Source organism: Dendropsophus ebraccatus, chromosome 8 (assembly GCF_027789765.1).
Source record: "Dendropsophus ebraccatus isolate aDenEbr1 chromosome 8, aDenEbr1.pat, whole genome shotgun sequence".
In the NCBI taxonomy this organism is placed as follows: Eukaryota; Metazoa; Chordata; class Amphibia; order Anura; family Hylidae; genus Dendropsophus; species Dendropsophus ebraccatus.
In genome coordinates, this window is record NC_091461.1 from 45,732,240 (window position 1) to 45,745,060 (window position 12,821).

The 12,821-nt window shown below is 41.7% G+C and overlaps 1 protein-coding gene across 7 annotated transcripts in view; it reads left to right on the forward strand.

Moving 5' to 3' along the window:
* Positions 1-12,821, forward strand: part of ANK3 (ankyrin 3) — a 506,950-nt gene that overhangs the window by 460,308 nt on the left and 33,821 nt on the right. For 6 of the 7 annotated variants that reach the window (XM_069980293.1, XM_069980295.1, XM_069980296.1 and 3 more), the window contains 6 exons: positions 4,377-4,588; positions 4,980-5,187; positions 5,871-5,967; positions 6,545-6,773; positions 7,093-7,218; positions 8,797-8,919. In XM_069980293.1, coding sequence (XP_069836394.1) covers positions 4,377-4,588; positions 4,980-5,187; positions 5,871-5,967; positions 6,545-6,773; positions 7,093-7,218; positions 8,797-8,919 — 995 coding nt within the window. Of the gene's footprint in view, positions 1-4,376; positions 4,589-4,979; positions 5,188-5,870; positions 5,968-6,544; positions 6,774-7,092; positions 7,219-8,796; positions 8,920-11,358; positions 11,386-12,821 lie in introns of all 7 variants that reach the window. The other variant, XM_069980291.1, reaches the window with a different exon arrangement.

Below are 12,821 nucleotides of genomic sequence, written 5' to 3' on the forward strand. Positions count from 1 at the left end.
GGAAGGGCCGTTGCACCGCATGTTTTGGCCTGGTGATAGCGGCTGCCCAGGGGCTGGTGAAACAGGAGGCCTTCGGCTTTTTCCCTTTACTAGGGCCGGGTAACGGGGTGTCCGGAGGTCCGGTACTCACTATTTCGTCCTGTTCCGGCGAAGTCGATCCTCCGGTGGAGAAGGCCAAGTCGGACTCGCTGGAACGGCCGGTCTCCGGGGAAGGACTGGTGCCGGATGATGGTCCCCCGTCCGGGTGAGCGCAGAGTGGAGTGGAAGCCCGGGTGGAACCTATGTCGTCCGACGCAACGGAGCCCCAGCTGGAGTCGCTATCCGGAGGTAGCGGAGTTAGGAGACAGGCAGGATCTACCTCCGCTAGGCTTGTAGGCCATTCAGGCACAACGGGAGCAGCAGCAGCGAAGATGCACTCCTCAGGGGTCGCCATCTTGTCTCGCTGGAACTTGTAGCAGGAAGGGGAGGAGCGCCAGGCTGGAGGATCAGGCTCCAAAGTCTGCCCAGCAACAATGACGTCAGTGGAAGCGGCCGGCCAATCAGGAGAGACACAGTCATTATCAATGGCGCCAAACAATTCCCGCTTCTCGGCCGCATGGCAGTTAACCCCCTCGTCACCGGGGGATGGCGCAGGTAGAAATAACAGCAAGAAGCGGCCATTTTGTGTACAGTCCCAGCCGTGCAGCGACTCAGTTATCAGAACTCCCATGGCAATTTCAGCACAGTCTCTGGAGACGATATTAAACTGTAGATCTGGTACACCGCGTGGCGGGTATATCCTGTTCGTGACGCCAAAATGCGATGCCCTGGCCCCTGGGGGCCACTTCCGCAGTGCTGGTGTTATGAGCGGGCAATGACCGGTGCAGCTGCCGGGGTTATACTTGTCACGGTATAGGCCTGAGGGCGGCACAGCTGTAGGGCCGGTCTGAGGAATCTGCGGGTGATGATGGGCATGCGATTCTTCGCTGCACTTAGTCAGGGCACCAGTTAGTGGACACCAATGCCAGGGTTCAGTAACAGCGGTTTTATTATAGATAAGGTAACTAGTAGCAACAGTTCTGTCCGGATGCAACCGGGTATATAGCAGGCTTTGACAAATAAGGCAGGAGTGGTGCTGCATAGGCTGTGAGAATACGTGCCGGATGATGGGAGTAGGAGTATGAGAGAAATAGCGTTGCTGGGTGGATTAGCTTGAGAATAATACTTGCTGTGAATCCTTGTAGCGATGAGGAGAGATAACGGAATGACACCCAGATGAGAGAGAAGACTCCGGACACTTGAGCAGGCAGATACAGCCGAAGACTTGAATACAGCAGCAGAATCAGTCACTCTTCTTATGGTGAAGAGGCTGCAGAGAAGAAGCCCAACTCCTCTGAGACAGGAGAGGGACGACACACATCCTCCTTGCTTGGAAGCAGGGGGAAGACTAACTTGTTAGGAGGAAGTGGGAGGTCACATGGTTGCTCCTGGCCAGAGCTAGTCGGCCATTGGAGGAACCATGGTTACAGGTCACGTGATCAACAGCCTTGCATACCACTGTACACTGTAATAATACACAGGAATACATGACAATACACATGAAAATGCACATTACCAGAGAATACTAGGGGAAAACCAGCAGCAGTTGCAGTGCAAACACTTACCAGAACAGGCATTGACACAGCAAGAGAAATGGCCATAATAGGAGTAGTAGTCTGCATGTTCTGGGACACTGCACTATTACCGGGGTTTGCGATCCTCTGCAGTATGCCGATGTCTCTCATGGTTAATATATTAAAATAATAAAACACATTTTCGTTGTAATAAAGTCCCTTTCGTTGTTCAATAATTAAATTTAACGAATCCATCATTTTGCAATTAAATATACTGTTAAAATAAATAGATATATAAATAAATGTATATTTATATATATATTTATTTTTTAACAGTATATTTAATTGCAAAATGATGGATTCGTTAGAATTAAATTATTGACCAACGAAACTGAATTTATTTCAACGAAATTGTGTTTTATTAATGAAATATTAATTAGTACAGGAAGCTCCATAAGCCGTTAATTCATATGCCGGCAATAGAGCATTCTGTACTAATCATCACTTTACTTTAATGAAAACATCAAATGTTTCTTCTAATTATGTTATCACAATAGCATTATTAGAAGAAACATTTAGAATTATATGTGCGCTCAGCTGATTGGCTGATCGGCTCAGCGCACATATAATTAGCGGGTCCGCAGCACAGTGACTTCATTGTGCTGCGGACCAGCGAAGAGGACACATCGGGGTGAGTATAGAGCTCTCCCCACCCCCTCCCCAGCACTGAACCCCTCCCAGCAAGGAAGGGGGGTCACTTAACCCCTTCCTTGCTGGGATGGGTGCGTTTTTTTTTTAAAATAAATAATAAAAAAAACCCGCATAGGGTCCCCCCTATTTTTATAACCAGCCGGGTTAAAAACCAAACGACAGCAGCCTGGTAACACCAGGGTGGGAAGAGCCATTGGTTTAGGCCCTCCCCAGCCTAAATCTTACCAGCTTGCTGCCACCCGGTCCAGGAGCGCCAATTTTGACGCTCCGGGACCACTGGCACCCGGCTCTTCCCAGTACCCCTGGTGGCATTGGGTACTGGGGTAATAATGGGGGGTTAGTGTTAGCCATTTTATACCGGCTAACACTAGGCCCCAACTTAGTAATGGATTCCGTCTATTAGACGGCTTCCACTAATAAGTCTATAAAGTAAAGAAATAAAGACAAGACACAAGTTAACAAAAATTTTTATTCAAATAAAAACACCCCCACACCCCTCATTGACCATTTTATTAAAAAAAAAAAAAAAAAAAAACGCTGGTCATCGACGTAGTCAACGGAATCCGACGTAATCCCCAGGATACCGATATCTGAAAAACAAAAAGGGAGAAACACACAAAAAACACACAAACAGGAACACAACACCCATCATTGTGAGCGGTGTTGTGCACCTTACAGTATGCAGCATCTTTACAGATCGCTGCTTACAGTCTGGCCCCCAAGGGGTTAAGGGAGGATGTATTGCATCCCCCTTAACCCCTTGGGGGCCAGACTGATGTCAGACTGCACCCATTCCAGCAAGGAGAGGGGTTAACTGACCCCCCCTTCCTTGCTGGGAGGGGTGCAGTGCTGGGGAGGGGGTGGGGAGAGCTCTATACTCACCCCGATGTGGTCTCTTCGCTGGTCCGCAGCACAATGAAGTCACTGTGCTGCGGACCGGCTCATTATATGTGCGCTGAGCCGATCAGCCAATCAGCTGAGAGCACATATAGTTCTAAATGTTTCTTCTAATAATGCTATTGTGATAACATAATTAGAAGAAACATTTGATGTTTTAATTAAAGTAAAGTGATGATTAGTACAGAAAGCTCTTTTGCCGGCAATATGAATTAACGGCTTATGGAGCTTCCTGTACTAATTAATATTTCATAAATAAAACACATTTTCGATTAAATAAATTCAGTTTCGTTGTTCAATAATTTAATTCTAACGAATCCATCATTGTGCAATTAAATATACTGTCAAAAAATAAATATATAGATAAATATACATTTATTTATATATCTATTTATTTTAACAGTATATTTAATTGCAAAATGATGGATTCTTTAGAATTAAATTATTGACCAACGAAAGGGACTTTATTACAAAGAAAATGTGTTTTATTAATTTAATATATTAACTATTAGAGGCATCGGCATTTGGCATCATTGCCGGCTATTTTTGAAGTACTCAGTACGGACCGCCTGTCAATCCACGGCCGCCTTGGGTTCGGAAGCTCCCGGACTCAAGGTTAACTCTTCTCTAGTAGCCTGTAAATTTTTTTGGCCATTACATGTGACTGCATTAAAACACAAATATTTAGATCTATTGGATTAGAACATGAAAGATAGAATAGTAATATACTTAAAAGGATATTGTCACTCCCCCCCCCCCTCCCCCCTTACTCTCACTTCATTCCATCAGTGGACAGTGTTACCTAGGCGAGACTTAATTGCAGTTGGGCCTAGCTGGGGAGTGGGCCTAACTGCTGGGAAGCCCCGCCTAGGTGACACTGTCCATTAATGAAATGAAGCAATTTTAGAGAGTAAGGGGGTGACAGTATCACTTTAATTTGATCTATACCTTCCTAAGCACTGCACCGGCTTTACATATAGTGCAAACATTGATACATTAACCTCTGACAACTATGTGCAACAATAAAACATTTAGACCTACTAAATTGTAATTGTAACACACAGATGTAACATAATAAATGTCACATAAATTTATATACATCTGTAGTTTACTAGTTTAGATCAGTAAGTATGATGAAGTCTACAATAATATTTCTATACTTTTTTTTTACTTAAGAACTGGACAGCGCAGAAGAACTGGAAAAGAAGAGAACATGTAGAATTGTTACCAAGGATTTCCCACAATACTTTGCTGTTGTGTCTCGGATAAAGCAAGAAAGTAACCAGATTGGACCTGAAGGTGGAATTTTGAAAAGTACAACAGTCCCAAGAGTTCAGGCCTCCTTCCCTGAGGGGGCTCTGACAAAAAGAATTCGAGTAGGCCTTCAAGTAAGTGCAAAAATACTATTGATGTTAGTATGCCGTGTACAATATAAATATCGAGGTGTTACTTACAGCAGAACTGCAATACGATTATTCCTACAGCTAAAATGTTTACAGAATATCAGAGCGTGAGCATTCTATGTCTTATGCTGTAACTCTTGTACTGTAATTTGATGGTGGAACTTGAACATAAGGCATAAAAAAAAAGGTTGCCGGTTCTGGTTCATTTGTTCTGGTTGTCCGCATATGCACCTGCTCAGCTCAGAGACTCTGAACTTTCCAAATCAATTAAGTACAATTGATATTAAAGTTAATGAAAGATGAAACAATAGCTGTTTTACTGTTGATCCGCAGTGGATGGATATAATGAATTATTCATAACGTTAATAAATTACAGGCACAACCGGTACCTGATGAGCTGGTCAAAAAGGTCATTGGAAACCGAGCAACGTTCAGCCCCATTGTCACTGTGGAACCCAGGAGAAGAAAATTCCACAAGCCAATAACAATGACAATTCCGGTGCCCCCACCATCAGGTGAAGGCGTAACCAATGGCTATAAAGGAGACACCACCCCAAGTCTCAGGCTGCTGTGCAGTATTACAGGTGACTATGAGTTAAATCCACATTTACTTGGTTAAAGTATAAAAATACATATTAAGTGAAGATCTCTCAGAGTGGCCATTTTTATTTTACAGTATAAGTGTCATTTAAATGTCACTTTTTAGAACCTGGTAGGTATCAATACAAGCAATTTTAAGAAACTCTGTAATAGGTTTTATTAAGCAAATGATCCTTTTTCTGTACTCAAAAGGCTGTTTTGCAGGCCCCCCACCACACACACACACACACACACACACACACACAGTTCAGAAAAAGCAAGATTTTATGCTTTATGGAGGAGGGATGGGACGAGGGGGGGGGGAAGCACAGAGAGGAAAAAAGGCAAGTTTCCAGACCTGCACTGACCTTTCTAAACTGTGAATCCAGCATTTTATGTTTCCAGACAGTCTCCAAACTACACAGCTGCTTTTCTCCTCTTCCTGCTCACTTATTTTAGACATGACCCTATAATATCTGTACATAGATTAGTTTCAACACATTGATGAATAAATTAGTCATCAAATTGCCAATATTTCACAGACTGCTATAATCCCCAGTTAAATGAATTCATTCTAAATACCCTCTCAAGTTCAATGAGTAGTATTCTACATTTTCTGGAGTTTAAAAATATATATATTTTTTTATTTCTTACAATGAACCTGAATAATGGTGTTTATTATTTATAGGTGGGACATCTCCAGCCCAATGGGAGGACATCACAGGAACAACGCCTTTGACGTTTGTCAATGACTGTGTATCTTTTACAACCAATGTGTCTGCCAGGTAAATATTAAGCTAGGAAGGAGGTAAAGTAGAAATGTGTACAAGTTATGTTTTTATGCCGAATTGATACCTGGACACAAGACTACTATAGAAGCCATCTTTTAAAACACTTACATACAGTATGTAGAATCTAAGTATTTGAATATCCATTTATCACTTAGCAGCTGGAGGGATATTTATGAAGATTGATGTACTCGTACTTCCAATTACCCGCCAGATTCACTAAGAGGCACACTTCTTTTGGTGAAACCGATCTGACCTACTCCTGATTTACAGCAGGTGCAAAAATCTATACCTGCACCTGAGCAGATGTAGATTTCTGCCATGATTTTCGCCTGGTGTAAATTATGGTAACTCAGGTGTGGAAGAAGGCCACACCTCCTCCCACCTTGCCACCTCCTCCCCCCCTCGCCCACTCATCAGGTGAGTGGGGGATATGGCAGGCATATGCCAGGGAGAAGGGCGAATCTGCGCCTTCTCCCTGCCATACGCCAGTGGGGCAGCCTTCATAAATGTCTCCTGAAGTGTTCCATCCCTTTCTATAAATGAAGTCAAACAACTGTGTCTTTTTGTGCAGGTTTTGGCTTGGTGACTGCCATCAGATTCCTGAAACTGTAAGTTTGGCGACACAGCTCTACAGGGAATTAATATGTGTACCATACATGGCCAAGTTTGTGGTCTTTGCCAAAATGAATGACCCGGTGGAAGCTCGACTACGTTGCTTCTGTATGACTGATGACAAGGTGGACAAAACGCTGGAACAACAGGAGAACTTTGAAGAGGTTGCTCGGAGTAAAGACATAGAAGTAAGCTTCTCACTCCCCAGGAGAATGTTGTAAATACAAGACTGTATATATATATATATATATATATATATATAGCAAATGCAGTGGAAAAGCTTTTTCCTATTAAGGTAATGCAGAGAGGATTGTCTCCCCTCATAGCCCCCATAAACTTTTTTATGCTACTCAAATCCTTTACATAAGAATAATATTACTATATAATAATATCAATAACTACATTTAATGAAAACTCAAAAAAAGTGACCATTCCTTCTGGAAGTGAATAGACAACTGGGTGATACCATACATCGAATTAATAACTTTGTTCTTACCCTCTAAACAGGTTCTAGAAGGGAAACCCATCCATGTGGACTGTTATGGAAACCTAGCACCGCTAACAAAAGGAGGGCAACAGCTTGTGTTTAATTTCTATGCTTTCAAAGAAAATAGACTGCCCTTTTCCGTAAAGGTAAAATGATAAAAGCAGATGTTTTAGGCCATGTTCACACAACGTAAGTAAAGTATTCATCGGCAACAACGGCCATGAATAATACTTTACTAACATTGTGCTGCAGCTAGAGGGAATCCCGGCCGGAGTGTATACACATAGGGGGACATTTATTAAGTCCAGGAATTTTCTGTGCTGGACTTAAAAACGTCCCCGCAGCTCCGACAGTACGGAGATTTATGTAGAGGCGCACTGCCTCTACCTAAATCCCATGTGCACCAGTGTGCGCCAGGAAACCTATGCTAGCTCAGAGATGGAGTAGGTTTCCTGACTATTTTTTAGCGAAAAAAATGATGAATTGAGCAGACCCTGAGTCGCCGACCCCCGTTCCGCCCCCTCCACACCCCCTCCCCGCCCCCCCTGGCATACAGGGCGGAAAATGGACAGATGCGAATATTTATTCGTAAAACGGCCATTTGCAAATAAATTTATTCGTATCTGGCCATTTTCTGACAAAAATATGCCTTTTATCAATGATAAAGGTCCCCCATAGTATACACTCTGGCTGGGATCGCTAGCGGCCACACAAAAAACTGACATGTCAGTTTTCTGCAGCCACTATTCATTGAATAGCGGCCACAGAGAACCTGTAATTTCACACTATGGAGGGTGCAGCCCGCATCCACATCCCAAATCAGCACAAATGAAGATCATCCAGTCCGTACTGCAGTACCGGCTGGAATGATCTTCAGTAACACCAGCCGTTCTATGACCTGGCCGGGTCACACAGCAGCCAGTGTTATACGTTGTGTGAACATGGCCTTACCTTGTATTTACTGTATGTTTGTTCCATAAACTTTCTTGAAAAGTATAGACTATGAACAAATGCCACAACCCCCATGCCTGAACCACGCCAAACACAATCTGCTCCCAAGTGTTATTAGAGAAGCTCAACTTTGAATACCAGAGATTGTTATATAAGAAGGAACGTCCAGATGAGCAAGAACAACCTAGGTCAAATTACTTGTAATGGGAGATGAGGTTTTCCTATGTAATATCTGTTATATAATGTAAATTGAATAGGCAGCAGTGGTAAAATGCTATTGCCATGTATCATAGTTCCTATGGAGGCAGGAAGGATGGGTGCAAAAGAATAACTTGTAGTCCCTGGGCCCCAGGGCAAAATCTATAAGAGGGCCTTACCTACTGTGTGCCATACTGGAGTCTTGTTACATGGCTAATTGAGCCTTAGATCCCCTTAGGCACCAAGACGCGGATGTGACTGCTACCTCTGTAATCTCTATAGCTAAGCCCCTAGATGAGTGATTATCACCCACCTCCAGGGCAAATCTCGACCTGGATAATGCTTTTACTCCCTGTTAGGAAGCACCTGGGGTCATCCTCATACACACTGCTGGTTGCTACTAGAACCAGATGACAAGTTTATGAACAGTCACATGTTTCTAACCAATGAAGAAATAAAAGCAAGAAATTCAGATACGATATGAATATGCAAAATTATCTAATAAATAAAACATGTCACTGTTTATTTACTGTATATTGCAATATATAAAAATTGGTTTATAAAATGTATTTTAGGTCAGAGACCCCAGTCAGGAGCCTTGTGGTCGACTGTCATTTCTGAAAGAGCCGAAGACAACAAAAGGCCTGCCGCAAACTGCAGTCTGCAACCTCAACATTACTCTGCCAACCCAGAAAAAGGTAACGAATCGACTACTTAGAGCTGGCTGCCCCATATGGCTACATTCATAGCAATTTACATGAATACAGATTAATATAATTCCCTGTGGGTCAGTCTTAAAGAAGAACCCAACTCAGATTGGTGTTACTTTTCAGTTTTCGAAACCATTGGTGGATTTTCATTTTCAATCTATCTGAATTAAATCTTCAGTGTCTTTCATGGTGTTCTCCGTTAACATATTAAGGCAAAAATTTTTATTGATATTCTTGAGTGCCATGTGCAACAGGTCCGTGCCTATGTGGCCTTTCAATTATATGACAGTGAATTTGATGAATTTCATTTAATTCACCAATAACAACTGACCAAACTACAATTGGTCTGGTAAATTATATTCAGTTACAATTGAAGAGTTCGGTCTGGCTCTTGGTTTGGTGGCACAGTGATCCTTTTTCATCCCAACAAGAATCCCCTACAGTACTGGCCATACTCATGTGGTTCTTCTTCCAGATCTCTGCTGGTCTCCATCTCATCCGGGACATTTGAATCAATGTAAAGCTTACCAACAGGAAAACATTAACTCTGAGTGCAGTTTTTCTTTAAGATGATTCTAAAGGAACTAGTAAAGATATTCATTGGTTGGAGAATGGAGAAAAGAGTTCTCTGGGCAGGCCTCTGTCTACTCCATTTATATTGAAAATAAAATCTACAGACGTGACCTATTGTGTAAAATATACAGACAGAAAACCCCTTGTATTTTATTTGGAATATCAATGATAGCGTTACTTCTTTAGACACAAGTGTTACGTACAATATGCTTATGTCACTAGTAGAAGAGGAAATGAAGTATAAAGAATTGTCAGCATTTATGGTACCTGTTATCTTACTTAATTTTGTGCTCCATAAATAAGGACTCCAGCTAGTCTTAAATGAAAGTATGCATTAAACCTATGAATATAATTGTTTCCCACTTCTAATTGAACATTCAGATGTCAGCATCTAAAGCTCCAGGTCTGATGTCAACAGATCTTTTGCAGGAACCCTCCCATGCAGAAAGCCTCCCATAATCAGGTCTGCGTAAAAGGGACAGCAGTCAGCTGATGAACGAGAAATCTCACAATTGTTGACTGATCGTTTCTTTCCTGCAGCCATTTAAAAATTTGTGGTCGGCCGCATATCTTCCCATGTGAATGGGAATGTGCTCCCGACTATGATGAAGTTAATAGGCCTCATGGTTAAAGTAGGACTTCAGGCCCCATCTAAAATCCAGGGACAGCAGGGGGTGAAGGAAAAATAAAGAATCTACTTACCTGTCCCCATGCCCACGCAATGCCATGTCACTGCTCCTGAACCCCCGCCGGCCTCCTGCAGCATCACGTCCCAGCTGAGAAATGCCCGTTCAGCCAGTGACTGAGGCAGGACACCACTGCAGTCACTGACTGGCTGAGCAGGTACTTTCCTTCAGGACATGACAATGCAAAAAAAAGGAAGACTATCTACTGTCAGTTTGCTGTTGATGCAGAGCTGTGGGAGCATGGAGATGGGTAAGTATCAGTTCTCTATAATGTTCCTCTTTCCCTCTGCCCAATCCGGGAACAGGCCAATTACTGCACCGTTTAAAGGAGATTGCTAGGATTGTGCACCTATAAAAAAGCCTAATAAAGTATTAAGACTTTTATTTGGTGTCTACAACTTACCTATGAAGGACTAAAAATATAATCTCAAGATATACATTGTGAATGGCTTATTGATTTATTTTACTATAAAATAGTAGTCAGCTTCCAACACATGGAAGAAACATTGACAATATTCCAATTTAAAGCATCTGTGCTGGGTCAGACCACAAAGATGTATAATTTTCTATGATTTACTCCGTATTCACATGTAGATAAAGATATCAGGACTTATGCAGAAAGTCTGAGAGTTCTGCTTTCCCTGCCCATATACTGTGTTTCACAGATCCTCCTGCATCCAGGCTCATACAGGAAGCAATATCAATCACTATGAGGAAGCAGCACTCACAACATTTTGTATAAAAACTAATTAAGGTTTTATATATATATATATATATATATATATATATACACATATGTGTATATATATATATATATATATATATATATATACACATATGTGTGTGTATATATATATATATATATATATATATATATATCAATACTATAATGTAATGTGATAAATACATGTGGTTCCCACTGTGCTGTCATCATTGTAATTCTGTGTTAAAGTGGATCGCTTAGTTGACGGTGTGAGTTTGCATTCTTCAGATAACCTGTATGTTTGTTTCTTTACCTAATTTACTTGTCTACTTATCTTACGTGTCACTGTTTGCTGTTTTTGTGCTTGCGCTGCTGCTTACCTATCCCTTATCACATCCTAATATTCTTTTCCCTGCTGCCCACTATAATTTACCTTATCTCTGCAATGCATCTTGGACCCAAAAGGAAACAGAGTCAGACCAAGATGAGGAGGTAATAAAAATCATGCACCTTTCTCAAAAATAATCATCTGTAGTCGAGGTTCCCACATTAGTTATGTAAATTGAGATGGTTAGAAAGCACATAAGATCCCTAAGTGAAGCCAGATCGCATATATGCTACATTGGCAGGCAAGTTAGCAGTAAGCATCAGGATAAACCTTGTATGGTGATCGGCCATAGGAACACAGCAAGATAAATAACATGTGCCGACATCACGCAGGGACATGCTGCTGCTAGTATATTACCAGCATGCACAGTCACACTCCAGTAGAAATCCTGCATGACCTTCACAGCTTTGCTTTTCTTGAACTGGCTCCTTAAAGGGAATGTGTCATCATAAATGCCCTATTACTTATAGTAAATAAAGTATTTATGTTAACCATATCTTTTAAGAATTATTGGTGACTAGACATGAGCCCAACTCGAGCATGCTGAATAAGTACGATCACTTGGCATTTGAATACCGGTGGCTGAAAAAGTTGAATGCAGCCCTGTATCCATGTTTTCCAGGCAGCTTTAGGGCTGCATCCAACTTTTTCAGCCGACAGTTGAGCTACAGCTCAAGTTGTGCGCATCTCTATTGGTGATTTGTTTAAAAAAATTTCCATTTTATAAATAATAAACTTTTTCATAAATTTTTATTTTGGCCACTAGGCCTAAAACTAAACTGATACTTCCTATTCTGTCTGTGATGATAAGAAGGGGGCTGCCAGAAAGTGATCTCTGCAGTATTACTGCGAAAGATGACACTGTGGAAAGAGGCTACACATCATGGCTCCCAATGTGTCCCATACAAAGAAAACCGTGCCTATGTGCATGAGCTTTGCCATAAAGCATGTCTCTAAGTGCTGTTAAAAACAGTTTAGGCCAGATGGCAGCCCCCATAATAGTGTACTAGAAATAAAAAAAAAAAAATCTGGATCTAATCAATAAAAACAAATCTAGGTGATACATTCCCTTAAAGTGTAACTAAAAAGGAAGAGAAAGACTGTCTCCTGTGTGGGAAATACACTGAATTAAGCCATACATATACGTACACACATTACATAAAGTTAGGAATATTTGGCCTGCTGGTGAAATTTATGGAGAACGTAAAAAATTTACACTAAAGTGATAATATATCATGGGGCTTTTAAGTAGAAGCAGCAATGGGGATTTCCTCATCTTAGACTATTTATTGAAATAAAAAACAACAACACTGGTGTGTATACCCCAACAGAAATGTCAATGTCTTAATAACTTGTCTTGTGATCCATTATCCATGAAACACTGGCCGTGATCCATGAAACACTGGCCGGGTCACAGAACGGCCGATGTTAGTGAAGATCATCCCGGGCCAGTACTGCAGTACCGGCCGGTTAATCGTCATTTGTGCTGAATTGGGATCTGGGCGCATCCATGTGCACCTGCATCCCAATTCACTATAGC